The sequence below is a fragment of the Gadus chalcogrammus genome, chromosome 11 (assembly GCF_026213295.1).
Source record: "Gadus chalcogrammus isolate NIFS_2021 chromosome 11, NIFS_Gcha_1.0, whole genome shotgun sequence".
In the NCBI taxonomy this organism is placed as follows: Eukaryota; Metazoa; Chordata; class Actinopteri; order Gadiformes; family Gadidae; genus Gadus; species Gadus chalcogrammus.
In genome coordinates, this window is record NC_079422.1 from 14,182,667 (window position 1) to 14,206,704 (window position 24,038).

General features: G+C 47.3%; 2 protein-coding genes across 4 annotated transcripts in view; one reads left to right on the forward strand and one right to left on the reverse strand.

The window, feature by feature from the left end:
• The window catches only part of dop1a (DOP1 leucine zipper like protein A), a 28,688-nt gene extending 19,458 nt beyond the window's left edge, over positions 1–9,230 (reverse strand). The window contains exons 1-15 of one of the 3 annotated variants that reach the window (XM_056601995.1): positions 8,766–9,230; positions 8,539–8,577; positions 8,022–8,217; positions 7,695–7,876; positions 7,326–7,496; positions 6,431–6,620; positions 6,035–6,133; positions 5,744–5,843; positions 4,939–5,048; positions 3,795–3,909; positions 3,023–3,143; positions 2,812–2,931; positions 2,262–2,382; positions 1,654–1,683; positions 699–974 (exon numbers count right to left, since the gene is read on the reverse strand). In XM_056601995.1, the coding sequence (XP_056457970.1) occupies positions 699–974; positions 1,654–1,683; positions 2,262–2,382; positions 2,812–2,931; positions 3,023–3,143; positions 3,795–3,909; positions 4,939–5,048; positions 5,744–5,843; positions 6,035–6,133; positions 6,431–6,620; positions 7,326–7,496; positions 7,695–7,876; positions 8,022–8,159 (1,773 nt within the window). In that variant the 5' untranslated portion in view covers positions 8,160–8,217; positions 8,539–8,577; positions 8,766–9,230. The remainder of the gene's footprint in view (positions 1–698; positions 975–1,653; positions 1,684–2,261; positions 2,383–2,811; positions 2,932–3,022; positions 3,144–3,794; positions 3,910–4,938; positions 5,049–5,743; positions 5,844–6,034; positions 6,134–6,430; positions 6,621–7,325; positions 7,497–7,694; positions 7,877–8,021; positions 8,218–8,538; positions 8,578–8,765) is intronic. The other 2 variants (XM_056601994.1, XM_056601992.1) reach the window with 2 other exon arrangements.
• A 159-nt stretch (positions 9,231–9,389) lies between these two features.
• ube3d (ubiquitin protein ligase E3D) lies at positions 9,390–23,800 on the forward strand. The gene is made up of 10 exons (XM_056601996.1): positions 9,390–9,946; positions 10,623–10,825; positions 11,638–11,728; positions 12,309–12,531; positions 13,766–13,838; positions 14,102–14,180; positions 14,395–14,503; positions 14,918–15,099; positions 17,848–17,986; positions 23,390–23,800. Exons 1-10 carry the CDS (start codon positions 9,864–9,866, stop codon positions 23,408–23,410), a joined length of 1,203 nt encoding a protein of 400 aa, XP_056457971.1. The 5' UTR covers positions 9,390–9,863; the 3' UTR covers positions 23,411–23,800.
• Positions 23,801–24,038: the final 238 nt, after the last annotated feature.

Here is a 24,038-nt window from a genome sequence, read left to right on the forward strand (position 1 = left end):
CTCACAAAGCACTTGAAACAGCCAGGTAGATGGACAGGGACCAGGAGGACCTCTGAGGCCCAGAGTTATATCCTCTGAGTGGATCTTCAAAAGCCTTGTGCTCAGCGAAAGAGAGAGCGAGAGAGAGAAAGAGACAAAGAGCGAGAGTAGGAGATGGCCAGGCCCAGGCGCTTGACCACCAAGCCAAAAGCAACACAGAGCAGAGGCGTGCAGGGTGCCAACCGGAGCCTGCCCTGGGAAGAGGGGACGCCATCAGAGCATAAGGGGCCAAACTGGGTCTTGCCCCTACCGGGGCTGCACCACAGGGGGCAGGGAGGGTTGTGTTAGACTATAAAGCCCACATGATGAGAGGAATGAGTCATCAGCTTCCAAATATCAGACGCTACTTCAAGTGCTTGGAAGCACTTGTTTTCGGCCGAGGACAAGATAAAACAGGTTTAGTGATGCAGGGGAACAAGGGCTAAATGACTAATTCTGTGATGCCCCTCGTGTCTTTCATGTTGATCATGTCGTTCACCAAGCCCTGCTTGCGTACGAGTGCGACTACATGAAGGTAAACTCAGGCCGACCGATGGAGTTGCGTTCTTTGTGGAGGAATCAAAAGGAGAACCGCAGTTCCCCAAACACACCAAAGTATTACATCAGTCAGAGTAAAAGTAAAACGTTCTCTTTCTTATCTTGTCTCTTTTCTGTCTCACCTGTCCATTCCCCTCGCCGCCGGCCATGTCCTGGGTGGTTGAGGTCGTGGGGGTGTTAGCGGGCGCGCCGTGGCCCTGGGCCCTCGAGCCGCGGAGGGGGGGAAGGGACAGAGGGGACACCAGGGGCGGCTGCACCTTGCTGAGGATCTTGGAGCAGAGGCACAGGCAGTGGGTGAGCTCCTCCAGCCCCAGCGCCTGGAGGTGGCCGGTCAGCGCCGCCACCATGCGGAGCAGCAGCTGGGGGAGGTGCTCCGTCTGGATCTCGATGTAGGTCTCCTGTGGGGGGGGGGGGCAGAGCAGGGCAGGGTGAGGACTCGGGGGAGAAGGGTGGCGGAGACTGCGATGTGGGAGTCCCACACTGACAAACAGACTCTGATGCTGCGATCGATGATTCCTCACTGTTGTAGATGATACTTACCGTACAGTCTGGGATCTTAATTTAGATCACCCGTCTCTCTTCTACCTCGATACTAATACATTTTATAATGAATTAAGAGGGATATATGATACGGTTTGCTTTCTATATCTGTTGGAGAATAAAACTAGTTCAATTCTAAATGGCCCAGGAAAATGATGAGAATTCAGAGTTGGGGAAACAAAGTCAGGAAATTAACATAGAATTAAGGATCATATTTCTTAAATATGTGAAGGAATGAGGGAGCAAATTAACACATAAATGACGGACAGACAGAACACACACATACAGAGCGTCGATTTCATTTTCACAAAGGCATAGCCACGTTGGCCTTTTTCCACCACCAATCAAATTGGTGGTGGAAATATTGTGTCATTATCACTTCTAGTGTAAGTGAATATGAAATGTTGAAATGTAGCACAGAGATGTTAAAGCAGTGTTTTTTATGGGGGGATGTTTTTGGCCGGATTTGTGGAAATGTTATCGCAGCCTTAAGTGAAGCAGGATGAGGTGAAGAAGCAGGAAAGAGCAGTACTTTACCTGGCATATTACCCTCATGCTTCTAGTAGGCTTCAAGGAGAGAGAGAGAGAGAGAGCAGAGAGATTCAACAGACAGGAGCAAGCAGAGCAAAGGGCACACACCACGCGACCACACACGCACACACACACACACACACACGCACACACACGTGGTGTAAGGAATTTCCAAACTGTATTCATTGGAAACACTATAGAAGGAGCTTGCATAGTTCGAATAGAAAGCAAAAATAAATTTGGCAGCAAGCTACGTAAATGATTTAATTTCTGAACCTGGCATTCAGAAAGGCTTTGCCCGCACACACACACACACACACACACACACACACACAGGGGAGAAACACACATCCTTTAGCCAGGAATGTCCAGCATTCTGCAAGAATACGGAGTAAAAAATCCTTGCAGCTTTAGGATCAACCTTGCAGTGATGCTTTAATTACACTGCAAGTGGGCCCAGAGCAGGAGGACAACATAAAAAGAAAGACTCAAAGTAGCCTCTTTAAACTGAAAGAATAAAGGGAGTGGACAAGATCCCATCAGGAACAACCGGTAACACGCCGGTAATAAAACGCAGAAGGTCAGAGCTCAGGGCTGAGGCGTGTGGATCTCACCAAGGACACGATGTCCAGTAGGAAGTCCACCAGCTGGCAGAACTCCAGCAAGGAGAGCGATGGGGAATCTATGCTATAGGCGTTCCGCGGCACATCACTGGCACCACCGTTCACCGTCCTCCTGCAAGGAAGAGTGGGTTAGACCGCAGCATGACATGTTTCTACCGCAGCCACCAACCACATCAAAGATATATGAGGTTGGCCAGCTCTGTGGCTAAACCCGCTAGTGCGCTAACCAAGCAGGGAGTGTGCCCAGTGGCGACCCAGGTTTGGTTCCCTCCTGCAGTCCATTCATCTATTAATGTGATAATCAGGTCTGCTTGCTTCCACGGTTAACAAATTTAACTGAAAAGTTAAATAGAAAGTTTCTCAATAATAATACACAAACATCAACGAGTCAATACCTCAAGACAATTGACCAAATATATCTGGAGATATAACTCAAGCCAGGACTAAAAAAACAAATAGCTAAAGACGAAAAACAACTACATTGACTTGACATCCATACAAAACCTCGCCATCGACGTCGTTCCACAAGCAAACACGCTACCTGCAGCACTCCTCAAACCAGCGGGCGATGTAGTCCCACATGTAGTAGGGCTCGAAGGAGTTGAAGAGGAGGTTGGCTGTTTTGATCAGCTCTGCAGTCTTCTTATTCTCCCTGAGCTTACTGGGGGGATCGATCAGAGAGGCCGGCATTAACAACAGGCTCAGGCTGCACCGAAAACATTAAGGAGGCTGAAACATGAGGCAGGGCCAACCTGCTGAGGTGGGAATGATCCTTGCTGAAGGGGCTCTGGTTCTGCAGGTCCAGCTCTGTTCGGCACTGGGTGTGCAGCGTGCGGAACACCTCGATCAGAACGTCTTCCAGGATGGCCGGCCCTGAGGGGGGAACAAGAGGAAATGGGTTTGGGTTGAATATATTACATGGAAGTTATTCATTGTACAACAACTACTACTAGGCAGTTTGCAAAAGTTTTACGGTTGTTTATTTGGATCCATTTACTCAGAATGGACTCTAAAGGGTGGGATTGCCAGCAGCAGAACTTGCCGAGGACATCTGACCTGAATATGTTTGGAACAGGTCGTTATGAACAGAGCGGGTTCACAGGCCCGTACTACAGCACATCAAACCACAGCAGCATTGATCTGTGGGTCATCAGCTCTAAACACGAGAGCAATGGTGCCCAACGAGGGTGTCAGGGCGGGCACACCAGGTTGGTCTAGGAGTACAGTCCACCATCCAGACATAGGGAATCTCTATAATTGGTCATCTTTACAATATCTTCTTCCATGTAATGCATGTCTGTCGAAAGTATAACATATTGAGTGCCAACTGCTAATAACCTAGTATATATAGTATCCTGGAAATAATATATGGAACATTTATGCCCATCATGCCCTAAAACTTTAATTTGGTGTTCTTTGAATTTCTGGATGGGTCAAGGTGTGTCTTTGCCCCCAAATAAGGTTGGAACCCCTGCAGTAGAGAAACAGTACAGAATATATCGGCACCTTCACAAATTGACTCACCCAGCTCAGGCTTGTCCAGCAGACTGATGAGGATCCGGAAGGGCTTGAGGTCGTGCATCAGTACGCTCTCCTCCTCCCCACCTCGGGCCTTCCCCTGCAGGATCCTCACCATCGCCTGGGGGACCGGGGACCACACACACACACACACACACACACACACACACACACACACACACACACACACACACACACACACACACACACACACACACACACACACACACACACACACACACACACACACACACACACACACACGATATTTAGAGTTGCCCAGGATTGCTAATTAGATCATTCCTGGCTAAATTCTACAGGAGCGCCAGCGTGTTTGGAATCGGTGCGGGCCCATCCACCTGTGCCGTGTGAGCACGCCTCATGTTTCACGCTTCGTCTGCCACAAAATGAGCCGCATACCCGGGAACAGACGTTCCCGGCAGCACCCACAGACACCCCCCCCAGGGGTGCTTGCAACAAGTGGCATGCGGAACGCCAGATGGCAGGGAAAATATTTGGAAAACACGCAGCCTATATTAACGTATAGGTTGGTGAAAGTACAAAAACACAGAAAAAAATAGAAAAAAAAAAAATCTCCCTGGTGATCGCTCTCTTTTTTCCTGCAACGGTCCGACTCACTTCCCTTGGGGGCCTGGGACGCATCACACCCCAGCTGCACGATGGGGGAGCCATTGTTGTAGCCACGGGGGACTTACATAAGGGGGTGTGAGTGTGGTGTGTATCTGACCCAGTCATGAAGCACACTGGGCAGACGGCTTCAAAGGGAAGGCCCCTGGGACAGAGAGAGTCGCTGTGTGTGTGTGTGTGTGTGTGTGTGTGTGTGTGTGTGTGTGTGTGTGTGTGTGTGTGTGTGTGTGTGTGTGTGTGTGTGTGTGTGTGTGTGTGTGTGTGTGTGTGTGTGTGTGTGTGTGTGTGTGTGTGTGTGGGTGTGACACACATTAAGGACCTCCCTCTCCTTCATTCAAGTATTTCTCTGAAGCCTTACGATTTGGGATTTTCAACTTTGTTTTTTATTTTAGGCCGATTTCAAACATGACAGCAGCTGTGTTTATCGGTGACCTGGATTCGAGGTGTGTGTGCATGTGTAGGTGTATGTGCGAGTGAGTAAGTGAGCGAGTCTGAGTTCTACCTGAACAAGCATGTCTTTGGAGAAGGTGTTAAAGTAGTGGCTAGCGTGCTCCTCAGGGTTGCTCTGCCGTGTACTGCGAGGTCCTGTCCTCACACCGTTGTTGTCAAAGCCTGTGGAAGAACACAAGAGTACAAAACATCACGCTTCTTTACATGGTTCACCGGCATCATAGATGTTAGGACCAAGGCCAGGTATGCAGTGCATCTGAGAGTGCATTTAAGTGGTTCGTAATGGTTGTTGAAATCTAGAATCGATCAGCCAAGCAGACACTTACCGTTTGTTTATGATTTTTTTATCCAGTGCAAGCAAGTTGCAAATCAACACAGAGAGAACACAGTTAAAGACAATGATCACGAGACCACAACAATGAAAGTCACGTTAAGACCTATGCACAGACATTGCGAATTGTCAATTAAGGTCAGATCTATTCATTTATAATTACCACAGGTTACTTTTACTATTGGTTTTTGGAATGATGCAGGAACAGGTTACAGAGGTATACACTAGGCTCCCACCTGTATATGGATTACATTTTAAATAACAGGGCTGTCCTTTTGGTGTACTATGGCATTTGTGTGCATTAGTCTTTAGTAGTGACTATTACAAGAATGTTAGTTAATGCAAAACACATATATATATATACACACACACATATAATATGCAATTACATACAATATATACAGACATAGTGTGTGTGTGTGTGTGTGTGTGTGTGTGTGTGTGTGTGTGTGTGTGTGTGTGTGTGTGTGTGTGTGTGTGTGTGTGTGTGTGTGTGTGTGTGTGTGTGTGTGTGTGTGTGTCCCACCCAGCAGCCACGCGTAGAGTCTGCGGTTAAGCGACATGTCTCTCCTCAGAACGACATGCAGAGCAGCACACAGGATCCGAATCATGTCCGGTCTCGTCACCTGAACACCAAACACACACAACGGAGTATAACGATCATCTGCTAAATAACCACACACACACACACACACACACACACACACACACACACACACACACACACACACACACACACACACACACACACACACACACACACACACACACACACACACACACACACACACACACAGACACACACAGCAGTGCTGACCTGGCTCATGTGGAAGGGGAAGCAGAAGAGGATCAGGTCAAGGGTGCTGCGCTGCACCAACACACTGGAGTCCTGGACCGAGGTGCTCACTGCCTCCACCTGCAGGGCGCATCAGGGACAGCACACACATGTACAGACACGCACAGCTTATTAACATGCTAGCCCCGTCCAGAGTTAATGGAATGGAAATCGAGTGAGACAACATTGTTTTTCTCAATAAATTTAAACCTAAAGTCAGTGATCATTGACGGTTATGGTGACGTCAATTATTGGTTATTTGCGCTTGGTTATTTATTTTGATTGATGTTCTATTTCAACTATAGCATGTCAACACGTGTAGCATTAGTTGAATCAAATCAAAAACGAAAGTATGATAGAAAGACGTGACGTGGGCACCATGAGTTCGATGTCGCTGCCCATGACGTAGAGCTGGTCCTCCATGGTCAGCTTGCGGTTGAGGTGCAACAGCACGAAGGTGACCCCAGGCAGGCGCACGGCGGGGCTGGTCAGGATGCTGCCCCACAGGGCGCTGTAGAAGGCCGACTGCTCCACAGCCGCCGCCACCTTCTCCAGCAGGGTGTTGGTTCTGTAGGAGGGAGAGGCAGGGTGGGGGAACACAATAGTAGGCTATTGTTACCCAAGACACAACAGAGCTCTGGGGGCCCTGGGACTGCCTTGGGGTTCATCAGATATGGAGGACAGGAAGTGGAAAGATATACTTGTGAAAATGCGCAAAGTCATAAAATGTCTGTGTGTAGAAAAGGTTTATCTGAGAATTTCTGATAGGGTTTATTCTGGTGTACTTTTCAGGCAGGGCTCTGGGCTGTTATCTACACGGTTAGGGCGTGGTCAAGTTGTGCTATTGATATCATACAGTCAATAGCCCAGAGTGAGCTGGTTTCTGAACGTAAACAAGGTTAGCAATTACTGGGCGGTACTGACTACTGTAATAGTGAGCAATCTCAACTGGCTGCAGTGAGCTTGATAGATGTCTGCTTACTTTTATACAACAGTTGCATGCAAGGGATGTAAAAAAAAACACATATTCACCGACTACAAGTAACAATCATATTCCTTTGCGTGGCTCAACAGTAAAACACATACTCCAACTAGAATTAATGATTTGCGTACTGCTTTCTGTGAGCACCTAGCAGGATTAGTATGCAAGCTTAGTTAGTTTGTAGTTTACTTTTGTTCACCAACAGTAGAACAAAAATACATCAAAACTACCATCAGCGCTTCTCAACTCTTTTTTCGATTTGAGTATGAATTGTGTTATTGCTCTGCCCACCTGTCATAGTACTCTGACCCCTCCTCCAGGCCCGGCAGGACCCCCGTCAGCAGGCCTTGGAGACCCGGTTTCAGCGTCTTGCCCAGGGGGAGGTAGTAGGTTTCGTAGAGACCCAGAAGGGCTGGTTTCACGGACATCGCCGCATTGGACAGTAAAGGGAACAGCCCGGCACTACAGTGGCAGAAGGGGAAGTACTGCATTAACTTCTGAAAATATCGTGTAGCATTATTTATTCATCTAACTATTCTTATCAACATTTGGTATTAAGTACACACTGACGACGGAACTCAACCGCAATCGGGGGCTGATGGAATCGGAGCAGCCTTGTATTTAGCGTGTCTTTAGATACAGGTATCGGTGGTGACCTACCTGTAAAGAAAGAGATCTTTGGCCAGCCTCTTGGGTCCTATGATCTTGAAGATGATCTCGTAGGTCTCCAGCGCCTTGCGGTGGACCCCGCTGGGCAGGGCCGGGTGCAGGCATTGGGCCAGACGTTTGCCAATCGTCAGCTTCTTGGGAACCACCTGGTATTTTGCATTGTTCTGCAATACCTTGGAAACCCAATCCCCACAAATATGGACTATTAGCCAAGCCTTTTCACATTACATTCATGTAACTGTGAGTGAAAGAAATCAAGACCTTTATGAATGGGTAACTACACGGCGACGAGACACAAGTAAAAAGGATCAGGTGTACCTTGTTAAGCTTGCCCAGTGCAGAGATGAGATCGGCCCATTCACTGGAGTACTCAAAGTTCTTCAAGGCCTTGTCCACAGCTGCCACATAGTTCCTGTACTTGGAGTCGCTGAGCAGCTCCACTTCCTCTGTGTTCATTCTCCCGGGTGACGATTCTGATACTGCACGACACTAAGCAAGCAATTGTGCATCACACCTGTAAAGGGCAAAGAAGATGACGAAGAAAATAGATCAAAGATTAACAGGTAGACACTCATTAAAAAGTGAAAGTTGTTGGATCATGGTATGTGTTCGTGTGCTCGGTCTTCAGACAAGTATATGACAAACCATGCAATTAAAACTTTATAAAAAATAATGCAATGACAATCACGTTGGGATATCACTTAAAATGTGAACCAAAAATAAATATGGATTACTAGGTAAAGGGTTAGGGTCAGTGTTTTCAGAAACATACATTATGAAAAAAGGCAGTTCAGAGATAAACAAACATTCAGAGACCAGTAGCAGTTCGACGTACCAGCAGATCACCTGTTATCATCGACAGAACATTCATCGCCTGCGGGATAGAAAATAAATGGGTTGAGCAAACTAAGTTACACGCAGGTGAATTGAGGGCCATTTGAGACGCTAAGGGGGAGGCGCTGCTTTCGGTTAGCTGGGTACACCCAAGCTACCTCACATATGCTGTAACCAGCGATTCCAACATCACTCATCATCCATAACGCGACCAGCATTCAAGCTCACCGCTATTGAATTTCGGTCCAGCGCTGTCCTGCATTCGTACGTACACTACGTCACTTTAAAAAAGGGCTGTCAAAGCCTGAATCCGGCAGCTAGCCAATGTGAGCGACAGTATATCCAAGAGACGCAAGATGCTGCGGTGGCTCAGCTTCTGGGCCCCGGCTAAAATGTCGCTCAATTTAACTACCTGTGTGTTGCATAACACGACTTCACAGGTCACGTGGTGGAGATATGGCTCACTGTGCTCTACATAGTGTCAGCATTTTAAGAGATTCCTTATCGGTTATTAAAAAAACGACCCTAGACATCACCGTAGTTCAGCGGCCAGGAAGGAAGAAACACAAAGCGATTGACAGCTCCCAGGCTGCATTGCGGATTGGTTGCGCGTACGCTACGTAGTGGGCGTATCTACCTTGTTCCCAGGCGTTCTCGTCTGACATAAGAAAGCCTGAAACGGAATGCTCACAATGAGCGTTATCGGTGAGAGAGACAGAGAGGGTGGGACTTTCAGTTTGGTTGTTTTAGAGGCGGGAGAGAGAGAGGGCGGGCCTTTTCGTTCCATTGGTTTAGCAGCATGTGAGAGAGTGGGCGGGACCTTTGATCAAGGGATATCATATCATATCCGCTTCCATTCCATGTCATGTTATGCTTTCGGATATTGCATTTTAAATGTTATGGCCAGAAGTCCATTTGTCATCTCCTTGTTTTTATTGCCATGCTCGTATACTTCCTAACTGCCCCAAAATTGTTATGTGGAGCACACAGCTTATCGGAAGTTGTAAGAGGCCGGACGTAGCATTGCGCTAGCCCGGGATAACGCTACAATTCAGTATCTTCTCAGGGCTAGTTTCAGGGACGGTAGTCGGTAGATACTACGTCCCATTGAATGAATTGTGTGGTTGGACGTTCAAGCGTGGAGATAACTTTGCATTGTCCGTGATTTCGTTTTTAACCGTGATTCTGATCGTTTTATTTTTCAAAACACGCCATTACGGATAGTCAATTTTTGACGGTGGTTTGTGTTTCCGTTATTTTTTGCACCGGATTGAGTGGTAGTGCGTGTTACAGATCGTGTGGCTGAGGCCCAACACAAGCGTGGGGATGGCAGCAACAAGAACAACAAGTAGAGTTGGACTATTCGTAGAGCTCAGAAAGAGACTGAAAACGGGGATGCTTATTATCGGGTAAAAAACGTTTGCCATTGAGGTCTTGTTCCTAGTCTTGTCTTGGAGACCAGGCGAGCTAAGCTAATAGCAAGCTGGTCCATCCATGGATGCTACAGTCTTACCCTAGATATGTACATTCATTATGCAACATTTAATAGTTATTTTTTCTTCAGATGTTGATAGAAATCCCAAGATTTAGTCCCTGGAGACTTTTTGCGTTAACGTAAAGTTGTCTTTGTGGATCAATAAGTTGCATGAATCTCACGTTGTATGAGCTCAAACGGACACTAGATGGCGGTAGAGTTTTGATCATACTGTACGATCGAGTCGATCATACTGTACATGAGTTGTTTTCCTTTTTTTTATTAGATTTAAAGTCTTCGTTCTTAAACCTGGCATTGGTGTTTAACCTGTTTAACGCAATGATTGCATCAAGTGTTTCCACTTTGAGACTACAAATATGGTATTACATTTTTGCTCGGTGATTTCGCTAGGGATGTATATGGCAGTAGGTAGTAGCACCCACAATATTGAATAACACATCTGCAATATGGTGTGTGGAATCCATGACGACTGCATTTATTTTAAATGAATTTGCAGTGCAACTAACTAGGGTTGAGTTGCACTGCAAATACACTGCAGACATAAAATACACAATACAATACAATAAACTCGTGTCTCTTGCGTCCTCCAGGAAAGATCTTGTCAACGACCCAACTGAGGTGAGCGTGGCAGGAGGCGATGGATCTCTTGATATTTCCACGGCCCACGGCCTGTTAAGCCTTGCGCTGCCAGCAGGTGTCAGCCTTGAGCCGGGAAGTTGCGTGCAGACCGCAGCCTGCGACGAGGAGCTGCATTTCAGAATGCGTATCAATGTAGACCAAAGCACAGATGACGGTAATCTTCACAATAATGGACCCCAAGCACCAACACGCGCACACCAAACAATATATATAATCCTTGTGTCATGACTTGATGTATTTGTAACCTAATGTTATTTTTGTGCGATTACAAACGGGGGTCATCTTAGCCAGTACTATTTGTAATCATGTATACTCTATTTGAGAGTGCCAACATGCAAGGAAAAGATTAATTCTGAGTACATAACTAGCCAAGTCTTTACACAATTTAAAACGGTCACAGCTATTTGCCCGAAAATAAACAAAAACGTTCAATAAGATATATGATCCTCCGCTCCAAGCAGGTCCCCACAAAGAAGTTAACAACAGCCTGGAGAGCTGTGACAAATCGAATCCCCGCCAGATTGATGGCAGCACCCTACCAGGGCTAGCAATCGCTACCCAGGGTTTTATTGACTGTGGTGCTCTGTAGTACAAAAATGAGCCCACACTTTGAAAACCTTGAACTTGTTTATCCGCTAATGTTCCTTAATCCCATCACCACTCCACAAACCTCACATCTCCACCCCACTCCATCCCACCTAATGTTTCCATCCCACCTCTTCCCCCCCCCTTCCCTCAACCCCCCCTCACATCTCCTCTTCGGCCCACCAAACCCCACCTCTACTCCTCATCTCTCCACCACAACTCTCCGTCCTACCCAACCCTCCCTCTCCAACCCATCTCACCTCTCCACACCATCCCATCTGACCCCAACTCATCCCCACCCCACCCCCACTCCATCCCTCCCCCCCACTTCCCCTCTCTTCACCACCCTGCCGACCCCACCTCACCTCTCCACCCCACCAGAGGGCATTGGCAGCCCGATAGAGAGGCTCCAGACCAAGGATAGTTACTGCTTCCACTGTCAGGGCTGCAGGACCCGGCTGCTGGATGACAGGTGAGATGGGGGGTTGGGGTGGGTGTGTTCCGGGAAACCCTGATTTATTAATGACCTTGTCTTTGAGAAGAGGAGCACTTATTGATAGTTGTGACCCAGCTGCAGGGAGCAAGAGATTCATAAAGTGAAGACAAGCTAGAGAAGAGTCTGTGATGACTTTGTCCCGAATAGGTCGGGCGAAGCTGGATTTAGTGGGTGATTAGTGGGCGTAGTTAAAAAGGCTACGTTGTATTTTCTCTGAATGTCACTTGCGCTGGCTCCATCGAGACGCTTCCACTGGCTAAGTGATTATAAAATAGGCGTCTAAAAATGGCAAGCTGTCTACATTTCCCCAAAGGAACGTAATATGAAATATGTCCTTTCATCCTGAATGTACTTTCCAGATAGCCTTCAAATATCTTTGTATTGCTGCCAAGTTCCCCGTTTTGTTTCTCTTCTCTCGATCTCTCTTTGAAAAGACTCCTGCACAACGGGAGTTGCGGTTGAAATAACTCCACCAGACTATTATTGAAAAGCACAATGGCGCCTCTTCTCTTGACACACTGCCTGTTCTGGCGTTCCTTAACCTCGTCCATCTTAGGGTGTTCCAGCGCGTGCTCCCCCTCCCCAACGGCAACTGGAACGCCATCGTGGACGACTGGTGCTGCCACCCGGACCCCTTCGCCAACCTGAAGCTGCTGCCCCGGGCCCAGGACTGCCTGCTGGGCGACACCTTCTTCCTCCTCACCAGAGACGCCAGTTGCCAGGACACTCTGGTGGAGGAAGTGACCTGTGCCGGAACCGATGCCAGCCAGGATCCAAAGGTGATTTAACAACGTGTCAGCGACCCGACAGTGTTTCCCAACATTTATTTCTCGAGACACACTTTTTAGAGAGGGCCCATCATCGCGACCCAATTCACAATAGGCCTAGCGATGAGAAGTGACACGTTGCACATGATGTAACTTTGACATTTATCAGTGCCATTTACCCATCACTTTATACTGGGCTTATTGAATTACAGACCTACTGAATTGATGAGCTGCGCATGTCACAGAGTAATTCCTTTGATTAATTAATGTATTGCACTTTAGGTGAACAAAATCAAAAATCTTCATACTTAAATAAAGGCATTAAGTTATCAGATTTCAGGCTCACATTTTTCATAATAAGTACAACAAACTAAATTGAGCCTGTAGCATCCAGCATTAATGTTGGATTAATTTTATAATAATAATCATAGCAGCACATTTAATATATATTAATATTTTTAGCGTATTAAGAATCAATTGTATAATATTGTAAGGCATAAACATAACGTTGTAAGCCAGGGAGATTTTGGCTGAAGAAGAGTGCAGCGGCAATCCTGATCTCGAGAGCTCAAGTGTCTTTTGCTATGCAGATAAGGTCGGGCTTTTCTCTCATACCAAAAGATCTCTGCGGGGTACGAGATAGACCGACGGATGAATAGATCTAAGGTTTTGGATTGGTCGATCTGCCTCGTACCAGGCAGAAGTCTTTTGTATGGAAGGGAGGGGAGCCTGACCTTATCCACAGAGCCAAACATGACCTCACGAGGTCCGTCTGGTTCCCAGGATCCAATCCTGATTCCTGAGTGTCTATTGGTAGAAACGGTCAACCCCCATGTGTTTAAAATAAGTACTGCAGATGAAACAAATGTGATTTTGAAAATGTGTTGTACCACTATTTGCAATCCTGTGCTAACCACCCAATTCAGAAACACTTATCTAACACTCACACGTGGCCTGGTGTGACGCAAGCACGTCGCCACGGTGACCATCATTTTTCTAATTGCCATCTTCAAAGTCAAACTCTCTGGCAGTCTGCAAAGGGAGGATTGATATGTCCCCTTCTCCATTATTCACTTTCTCCATAAGTGACATGAGTGCACGACTGAGAGGGGAATAGAAGATGACTGCCCTGTCTCCAACAATGAGACAGAAATTATTGATTTGTGTGTGTGTGTGTGTGTGTGTGTGTGTGTGTGTTGGAGAGAGAGATATTTATATAATTCCTTTGCTTTGTGTCTGTATTTAGAAATCCTGCCGCAGACTGGTGAGCATCTCCTGCCAGAGTTGTTCAGCGGTGCTGGGAGAGGCCCTCGCTCCAGGTACAGTCAGCCACTCTCCAACGCAACCGCTCCACTCTTTTCTCATATACACCCACGCAGAAAATATACACGGTACATAGAAGATTTGTTTAGTTTCTTTTTTTTTTTTTTTTCTACCCCAGATTTTCCCCTCCCAGTCCTCATAGTGTGTCGGGTTTCCAATAACATCCATGACCACGGGCTGCATGAAGTCAATGTGTGCTAACCTAACGGACCTCTCTTCCTCCCCGTCCACCGCTGTGTCCCGGTCGTTCCCTCCGCAGACAGCCTGAAGTTTTACATCACCCAGGTGGTGGTGGATCTCACCGTGGGCGGGAGCCAGGTAGAGGCCGCTGTCAGCAGGTGGGTGGCTCACAAAGGCCTGTCTTATGCTGAAGGGTGGGGGACCGGGGAGTCTAACCGGGATAGCACTAGGCTTTGTCTCGGCTGATGACGGATACATTTTTTAAAAATGAACGCATCCTTACTTTTTACTCTCCTGTCAGTGCATATTGGATGTTCTTACTTTCGTTCCCCCGCTCACCACTGTCTGGTTCTCTCCATCCCATCATCCCAGATCTCTGTTCCTGGAGCAGAGCGTCGCGGCCAGGATGCTGGAGCTCTCCAACACACTGAGTGTCTTCCACTTCGCCATCCAGACCCCTGATGAAAAGCCCTTCTTACTGGTAGGGCCGCCGCGTGATCAGGGAGACGGGATTGAGTCGTCTGTGCGCACCCTTCTTCGGTCCCTCACCGCACGGTATCTGAGTGCTGCGTGTGGGCCCACGCTAACATGGGAATTGGCTGCAACCACTCTGAACTCCTCGTGCTGAGTGCTCTATAAAAGTGGAGTCAGGGTCCACAATTCACTTTTTAAATGTCGAATGTCTTTTTGCCTGGAAAAACTACCGGCCAGCACTCGTTTTAACGTTCCAACCTTAGTCATTATGTTAAAGTGGAGGGGTGTCGCTTTATATTTGCAAGTGTATCTGTGTATTTATACCCATATGCAAGTTGGTTTGGTTCTCATTACCCTGCAGTTGCATGCTTTCCTCCAACTAGAAACTCACGGTAGTTCCCACACCCCCGTCTTCTCCCAGATCTGGTTGCTGAACACAGACTCCGTCATGGTGTCGGTGGCGGAGGCGTCTGTCCGCCAGGTTGATGGCTCCGTCTCCCCGGGGCCCGAAGAGGCTGACGGGGAGTGTCTGTCGAGCCAGGCCCGTCCGGCCCTCAAACTCCTCTGGATCGTATGCTCCGACGAGGGATTTGCTCAGAGAGAGTAAGTCCGGAATCATCCCGCCTCCCCTCCCCCGCCAACACCATCCGTCTCCGATTGGCTCTCCTTAATCTCGTCCTGCCATCTCTCCCCGGGCGCGTGAGCTACTCCATCAGCCGCCGTCTCGTTACGACCCCCTCCCGACAAAGGATGAAAGACGACTCCATAGCCCACACTCCTTTTCTTTTCTTTTTTGCAACCGTTCTCTTCTGACCCAACCGCCTCATTACTTTGGAGACTCAGGCCGCCATCAAGTGGGTATTTACTGCCTTTTCCGGGCCATCACACAAGTAAGCCCCCCCCCCCACCGGCACCGCCTGTCCCCAGCCCGCCACTACAACAAACAGGGGGGAGTCGCCGTACGACTGCGGTGATCCACCAGAGGAGAGAGTGTGGGAGGGATTGGATGTCCTGCCGCCTCGCGGTGCCAACGCGGTTCCAAAATAACGCTCCATCCTCATTACTCCGACCCGACGTTCACTCGCTTGCTTATCCGGCCCTCCACCCCCTCGTCCCACAGCGGACGTTGAGGACGGGCGGGGGGCGGTGGGGAAGGGATGGGGGGGGGGAAATCGGCGTTTCCCCGCAGCCTCCTGACAAGCTCCCCTCGGTCTACGTCAGGCCCTCCGAGCAGACAGGGGTTCATTAGGGCTAACATGTTCTTTGAAAGATAGGCCGGTCCCATCCAGAACGAGGGGACACGCAGAGGAGCCCAACTGCTAAATAAGGATGAATAATGACGTAAAGTTGATGAATAATTAAAATCCCATTAGTTGTTCAAAGGGATATCCGGGGGAAAAAAACTGGCAGTACCTAGAGGCCGGTGTGCCATTATTTGTTCCAAGGCTGATGGCAAAGAAAAGGACGCATTTTCTTGCTTGTTTTCTAAGTGTTTTATTTATAGGCTTGACAGGCTTTAATGCTGAGAAACTTTGATATCATTCAACTCTTTTTCCTGGCACAAAGTCGGCAATGTGTGTGACAGCTGAGGAAAAATGCAAATCCCACGTGAGCGACATAAGGGAACCGGCTGCGTTTTTTAAAGGATTTGGCTCGAGGATCAATGGCTCCGTTTTAAGTAAACTCAGCTTGTCAGTTACTTTTACTACTCGCTTGAAAGCCGTACGTCCCTTGATGTGACTGCAGAATTAAGAGTCTGCTCGTAGGTAGGTAGTGCTCCCAGTGCAGAGCTGCTCCACTTCTGGCAAATTAGTGTTGTTAATGGGAATGCTCTAAAGATTGGCAGCCAGAATCCCCCGCTGGGACGATGCTCAGAGGATAGGTTTGAGCTTTTCTTCCGACCCTATTAAAAGCATTGCTCATTTGAGCATGATGAGACTCCTCTTGAGGTACTGTACCACGTAGCTTCACAATAGGGCACTTGGTGCTGACATTTACGATTCTGCTGTGGGTTCAGTAGACTGACCAGCTTTGTACTTCCCCAGGAAGTAGTTTTAGCACCTTTCTAGAATACTGTGTATTGCAGAGCTCTAGCGAACAATTCCTCTAATTCCTCTAGTCTTAATAGTAGTCTTAATCAAATTAATCTGTCTGTAAAATTTCATTGCTAAAAATACCTGTTAAAACTTGCCAAAGCTGAAAGTCTCGTGAGCAACACCAACATTGTTATGTCAGCCAACTAATCCAGAGAATCAGTCAACCGTTTGGGCAGTGCTATGTATTGCAGTAACCTTAGAATGTGCACTTTATATACATGATTCTCTCTGCATCTGTACTGAAGGTAGTATACACCAAATGGGTGGGGGGGGAGAAAGTGTTTCTGATAATGCAAGATTTTGTTTTCATGATAATCGCTGGTGGTATTTAGTGCTTAACCTGAGCCTATAGGATGAAAGATCCCTGAAACCAAATGATAGGTCGTAAAAAATCTATTTTCGTGTGTGTGTGTGTGTGTGTGTGTGTGTGTGTGTGTGTGTGTGTGTGTGTGTGTGTGTGTGTGTGTGTGTGTGTGTGTGTGTGTGTGTGTGTGTGTGTGTGTGTGTGTACAGCGGTGGTGTGTGGGGTCGTGATTAAGGGCCGTGTTGCGGTGGGCCTTATTAGAGGACTGTGTGAGATATTGCCGGGGCCTTTATCTGGCAGGGCCAGGTCCTTTCAGGATAACAACGCACACATGGTTAAATGTCACCTCAATGAAACCCAGAGCCTGCCACATATTCTGACAAGGCATCCATCCTTGACCCCCCCGCCCCGCCGCCCCCTGCTGTCTTCCTCTTATCTGACTCGTACACTCAGCAGGGCTGACATTATCACACAACATCAGTCCTGTTTTAATGCAGCACTGGTAAACCTCCACTGGGGAAGGCTTGTACGTCATTTGGATGAGAACTGCAACGGTGATATAATGTCTGGTTCTAGCCACTGGCTGCTGCTGTAGAGGTACCAGTCACCATGAGGCTGGGTACATCAGTGCTCCTCTGGCATCCAGCAGTCCTACTTTGCTTTCTTGGGGGAGATGAGGCAAGGCATGGGGTGGGGACACCATGTTTCGTTACAAAGCTTTTCTCCCAAAGAAATCTGGAGATTTCTTTCTTTTTCTTTTTTGCATTTTACTACTAGTGCTGGCCAGGTTTGTGTTTTCCAATCAAGCGCCTCCAGCAACATGATTGGTCGAAAACAAATAAGAAGTGAAACGCCGCATTCACAAAGATTTCACCTCGTCTGCCTTCAAGTAAAGCAGCATCTGCGAGATTACACGGCAGTGCATAACATGCATTGTGTTTTGGGTTTCAGAATCGTTGGGAGCTGGGAGACCAACGCCATCGGCCACCCCCTCATCCTGCCACTGACGGTGTGTGAGGAGCTGCTGCAGGCCATGGAGGACACCAACGCCCTGCTGCCGTCCGTGCTGCGACACATGAGGTCCTACCAGGTGAGGACACACACACACACACACACACACACACACACACACACACACACACACACACACACACACACACACACACACACACACACACACACACACACACACACACACACACACACACACACACACACACACACACAGTCTTATCAGGCGAGTACTGCAGGTTCCATCCTAGGCACGCACACCTTGGTTTCCTATGCATTGTGAGCTACTAGGCAGCCCTAATTATGTTTTGCTCCTAGCAAGGAAGTGTGCTCGTAAAATGGCATATATTGGGTTATCATATGTAATTAGCAGGTTTCTGACAGCTCCCTGGTTGAGCAGGACAAAACGCAGCCCATTAGTGGGCCTTCAGACACTCGTCCAGCTGCCAGAGATCATTTAGTTCATATAGCTGGAATGTCTCGCCGTGATAAAGACTTGCCCGTCGACGGCTTACTGCTGTGGAATTTATTAATTTCAGGATTCAGAGCCGTTAGTGGATAAAAAAAAAAAACATACTGAATTTGCTGGGTATGGTTTTGAGTTTGTACTTTTGTCAGGATTTCAACTCTATGCACCTGTGGGGATACCGAGAGTATAATTAGCGGGAACTGCCTTAAGAAACCGTTTGACTCGAAAATAAGCGCTGCCTAGCTGTGCCTGGGCTGTTTTTCTCCTTCCGACAGTTACCAAGTAATTATCATCATTACCTGTTGAAGAACGTCTTGGAGAGGAGACTCCAGGCCCTTTTTTTTTGCCTTTAATTGAATGAGACTCCTTGCAGAATAATGTACAGCTAGCACATGCTGGTCCTGCTGTTCTTTTATCTTTTGTTGGATTTCATCCGGCACTGTCGCTTGAAGAAATAAAAGTACATTGCATAAGAAAGCGTTCACACACACACACATGCTTGGACTTATTTGCTTGTGCTTACTCTCCAAAAAGTTGCGGCCCCAAGATGATTCTCATGTGGTAAGCAATGCCGCAATCCAACAATTGTCGATCCCCCGAAATAATGTTATATCCTTGAAACTGCGCGGATTCAAATATGTATTGATGTTCAGTATATATCTGGGTGTGTTCATGTGTGTTTGCAGCTCTAACGTCGGTCAATCTGAACAGATCTCTCAAACCCACATCCCAAACCACCCCCCTAAAGTCCTTTTCTCTGTGGAATCAGATTCTCTCAAAACATAGTAAGGTTTCTGTGCATTGGGTGAGGCGTGCAGAATGCTATATACCTGTTTCCACTGCTGCCGCCTGGCTCGTATCATAAAGGTAGAATGCTCTGGGCAGACAATTACTACTGGTTTCCTTTCCTCATACCAACCCCCCACCCCCACCCCCAGGATGGTGTCGTAATTCAATTTCCAGGCTTGGTGCCGTCTCACTGCGGCGCAACGCACACTTCCACAGCGAGCTCCGCTGTTACCCAAAGCTTCCCCCTCACACCGAGGACCTGAAGCCCTCTGCACACACTGTGGTTCATCAGGGAGACCGCAAGAAGGACAACTCTGCGGTTACACAAAGGAACCCTTGTGGGTTTATCCTGAACATATGCAGCGTTGGGGCCGTAAAACATTGCTAATAAACAGACCATACTCTCTGGTTCCCAGGGAGCAGAACTCCCCGCAACCACAGACCACAGGGGGGGGGGGGGGGGGGGGGGTAATGCGATCACGAAGTCATCCCGTGTTACCAGAGATGGTCTGAGAGAGCCGCGCCAGGGACAGCAGGGCGAGGGCTGGGCTGGTGCATTCAGAGTGATGGCGCTGTGCGAGGCTGCGATAAGGATCTGAGAGGGTGGGCTTCATCCGCTGGAGGATGGGGGTGAGGGTCGTGCTGGAAATGGAAAAGACGGGGACGGCCAGAGGGCCTTAGGCGACTCCAGGGGGCACCACAGTTGTAGACCTGTGTGTGTGTGTGTGTGTGTGTGTGTGTGTGTGTGTGTGTGTGTGTGTGTGTGTGTGTGTGTGTGTGTGTGTGTGTGTGTGTGTGTGTGTGTGTGTGTGTGTGTGTGGGGTCTTGTTGCGCTTGCAGGCTTGGGGCATCTGTGCTCCGTAACTTGATCAAAGCTTGCTCTCCCTCTTCCCCCCCACCCCCTGGTTATTATGTTCTCTGCTATTACGTAGAATGTTCTGCTACTGTTCCTGACCCTTCCCCCTGCCCACCCATTGCCCTATTCCTCGCCAGTGTAATGAGAGTATTTTCAGGCTCTTAAGTGCAACCCTCTTACTGGAGGACAGACGACACCCGCACAATGCTTTTCACACACTTTCACACGTTAATCCGCGGCCAGAAATGGTTTCCAGCCGTTAGAACGGCGTTGGAATGTGATTGATGCATAACCACGGTCCCATCTGCGCATCACACCACCGCACATTGTGGAAACTCGATGCCTCACCCAACATGCCCGCTGGATTCATTAAATGTGAGAGGGTGCAGGCAGAACGCTCGCCATAACAATGGGAGAAAGTGACGGCGAGGTTCTGAGGCTGAGCCTGCATGCGTGTGTTTGCGCCAGATTCCAGAAGGAGAGTCAAGAGAGACGTTTTTAATCACGGTGCCCTTATTGGAGCCCTTGTGCCTGTTTGATGGAACACTGGGAAAGGCAAATCAGAGTCACTCAAGATTCAGTGTTTTACATGCACACCACCGACTGACAAAACAGCCCAGGTTTTCTCTGCGAATGGCTCCCAATGGTGATTCCCTCTTCTTAAACACCTCTGCTTGGACAGTACAATGCCATTTGTGTAGCTAATCCTTCCCTTAAGCCCAAGCCTAACATTGGCAGGACAACCTCGCTGTAAAGATCACATTCTTCTGGCTAGGGCGTCCTGAGTTTTGTCAGCAATTGACACGGCACATTCTTGAAGTCACAAAAAATATTTAAATATTGTTTTATCTAAGATAACACTGTTTGAATATTTATTCAAACATCCATTAGTTCTTCTTTGTTTGGCGGAAATAGTCTGCCATATCAGTGTAGCTACGAAGACTCCTTTGTCTCTGTTTATTTCTGGTAAACCATATAATGTCAGCAAAGACGTTAAGGTTTTGGCCGGTGTGTAAAGACCCTGGGCTTAGGTCTTTACGAGTCATTGTCTATGCCTAGATGTAAATCAGCCATGATTTTTGTTTACTCACCCCCTCACGCTCAAGCCTCGAGTTCTGAAATTGGGCAGATGGTGAGCAATTGACATGCATGATATTCCAAACGAGTGTTTAGCAGCACCCTGTATCTGATAATTGCATGAGTGCAGAGCAACATTTCAATAAGTTGTGAGGGTAGGCGAAGGAAGTGAGTTCAACTGTTTGGAACGTGGCCTAAGCATTCAGTTCCCTAAGCCACTGTCTTCGCTCAGAATTGTACATTTGTGAGCATGCGCCGTGGCACGTAAACACAGAATTGTAACTTGGAGAATTGTTTGTTTGTGGTTACTATCGGAGAAAGCAGCGTAGCCAGGGCAGTTTGTGTGTGCTTTAGTGGGTTGGACGAAAAGAAAGAAGGTAAGAGGCTAGGAGAGCTGTTAAACGCTCCTTTGAAATATAATTGTCAATGTCGCACAAGCTGCCCAAAAAGTGAGATGAACAAAATTCATGGCTGATTTAAATCTGGACACAGTTAACGTCACCAATTAACCAAATCCCTTAAGTGCTAATCCTGTGATTCCATCACGTCCTAAATGTTCAGGTTGTATCCCCATAATGATCATCCTGCCCCCACCTCCACCAACATCACCACCGTTCCCCAGGGTTGTACTTGATCTCAATCGCTCTCCTTAAGTTCAGAAATATTCTCCCTGCACCCTCGCCCGGATCCGATTGAAAAGATAAACGGCTGTCGGCGGTGAGTTCTGAAGAGCAGAGCTGGTCATGGGTTAGCAGGGACCAGTGGCACTGTCCTCGGGCCTCTCCCGTCTCAATGGTTCAACGTCTATTATGAATTCATCTTGGATCCAGCAGTGATTCATTGATTTTATTTGACCATTTTGATTTAAAATATGAACAAGCACTCTGTGTCATGCATTAAAATTCATTAATAGTCTGGGATGACACATTGAAGCCCGAAAGTTTATTTCCATTGTGGTCCCTGTCCCAGTCCTACTTTGTTGTAACAGAACTGGGCCGCAAACCAAAAACTGCAGGTGACGGGTGATTCCCGTTTTTATTTTTAGAGATATTCCACCAAAGGAAACTAATTTGGTGAGTGGATGAACCTTTCAAAGGGGCATTTTAATTAGTTTCTCTAGAGTTGCCAGTCTGCACTCTGCGCGCCGTGATTTGACATCTTTAGACACCGTTTTACAGTTGACAATTCCGAGTTTGTGTTTGCCAATTACACGCTTAAAGATCCAGCAACATGATTGGGCGAAACAAGTGTGACGCAAAAGAAAGTAAAGTTCACAGAGATTTGAGATTTTAGCTTGGCAGGCTTAAGATATAAATCTAAACTCAGATTGGTGAGACTAATCTCAAATAGAGCTAATATATGTCAATGGGATGGAGGAGGGACACAGACTCCAGCCAATCCGCTGATAGGAGGGGTGTGTCTGCCTCTACGGGCCTCTACATAACACTTTTATACACGGCGTGTAGAAGCTGAATTTGAGTGAATCATAATGACTGCTAACATTCTCTACGGGCCTCTACATAACAGTTTTATACACGGCGTGTAGAAGCTGAATTTGAGTGAATCTTAATGACTGCTAACATTCTCCCCTGATTCCCCCTTTTGATGTTGGCCCGGGCGTCCCGGTGATGTATGCCTGCGGTGACTCACCCCCGGACGCAGTTTGTTATCATTTGGATGAATTACCACTGTTGCGCCTGGCTGCTGAGCAGACAGGGGCACTGGGACAGCGTAGACAAGGCCTTGAGAGTGGCAAATGCCCTCATCCATCATCCCGATATAGAGCTCTCGGTGGAGCAGCAGCAGAGGCTGTAGCCGGCGAGCGCCCAGGATTAGCAGATGGTCTGGGGAGGGAGGGCTAATGGGAGGGAGGAAGGGAGTCTGTATGTGTTTTTAAGTCTTTTTTTCATCACCTTTTATTGAGAAAGGCACATCAAAGAATCATCCTCATCTTCAAAACCACTTATCCGGGGTCGGGTCGCACATACATAAAGAAACATTATCATCAAATGTTTTTCTCTTTCCCATCCCTATGTTGTATTTCTTTGTTTCTTTGTGAGGCAGCATTTGCCTTAATTGCTCCCTCCTGTGTGATGGAATGAAATGCTAAAATGGCATAAATTGTAATGGTTACAATGCAGCAGAAATAAGTGACTTCTATCACTTTTTGGCTTTTGATGTGAAATCACAATAAAACCATGTCCTTGTGTTTTTTTAATTTCTCTTTGTCCTTCATGCTTTTACCTTAAATTCAAAACCAATCTCCTAAATGTACTGACCCTTCTCTGCAGGTGTCCTATCTGAGGCTGTGAGGAAGTGCCACCCCACGTCGATCTGCATTTGGAGATCATGTCGTCAATTGCATGGCATAATGTTGACGCCTGGAACCTACCGTTGGGATGCTGCGTTACTATTTTTAGTTTTTTTGTGGATATTTTTTGTTTCTTGAGGGGCCGTTTGAAACTCCCTAACACAGTTAAGCTGGTTGATTTCGTTTTTTTGTTTTTCTACTTGGTTGTGGCCAATGAGCAAACCATCTTTCACTACCAAGCTAGTAAAAAGTTCCATCTCCAATATTTGTTCATGTACAGATGTGTATGAAACATCATTCCAATGCCTAAAACAAATGTTTTCATCTATTGTGAATACGGTGTATTTTTATATTTTGCCAATCTTCAAATAAATAAACCTAATTGAATTGCAGTATTGTGTCCTTGTGCCAGTTGATAAATTAAGTAGGCTTACTTGAAAAGAGAAGGGCCAATCCACTTCACTATAATAATCGCACCAGTGTGTGAAACCGACGGCAAACAGTAACTGTGGAAAACAAGATATAAAATTTAAACCACCATTTGGAAGTTAATGGAGGGATAACATTAACATTATGTTTAAATTTAGGCTAGGTGGAATATCAAATGGACTAGTATATTGATTCATCAG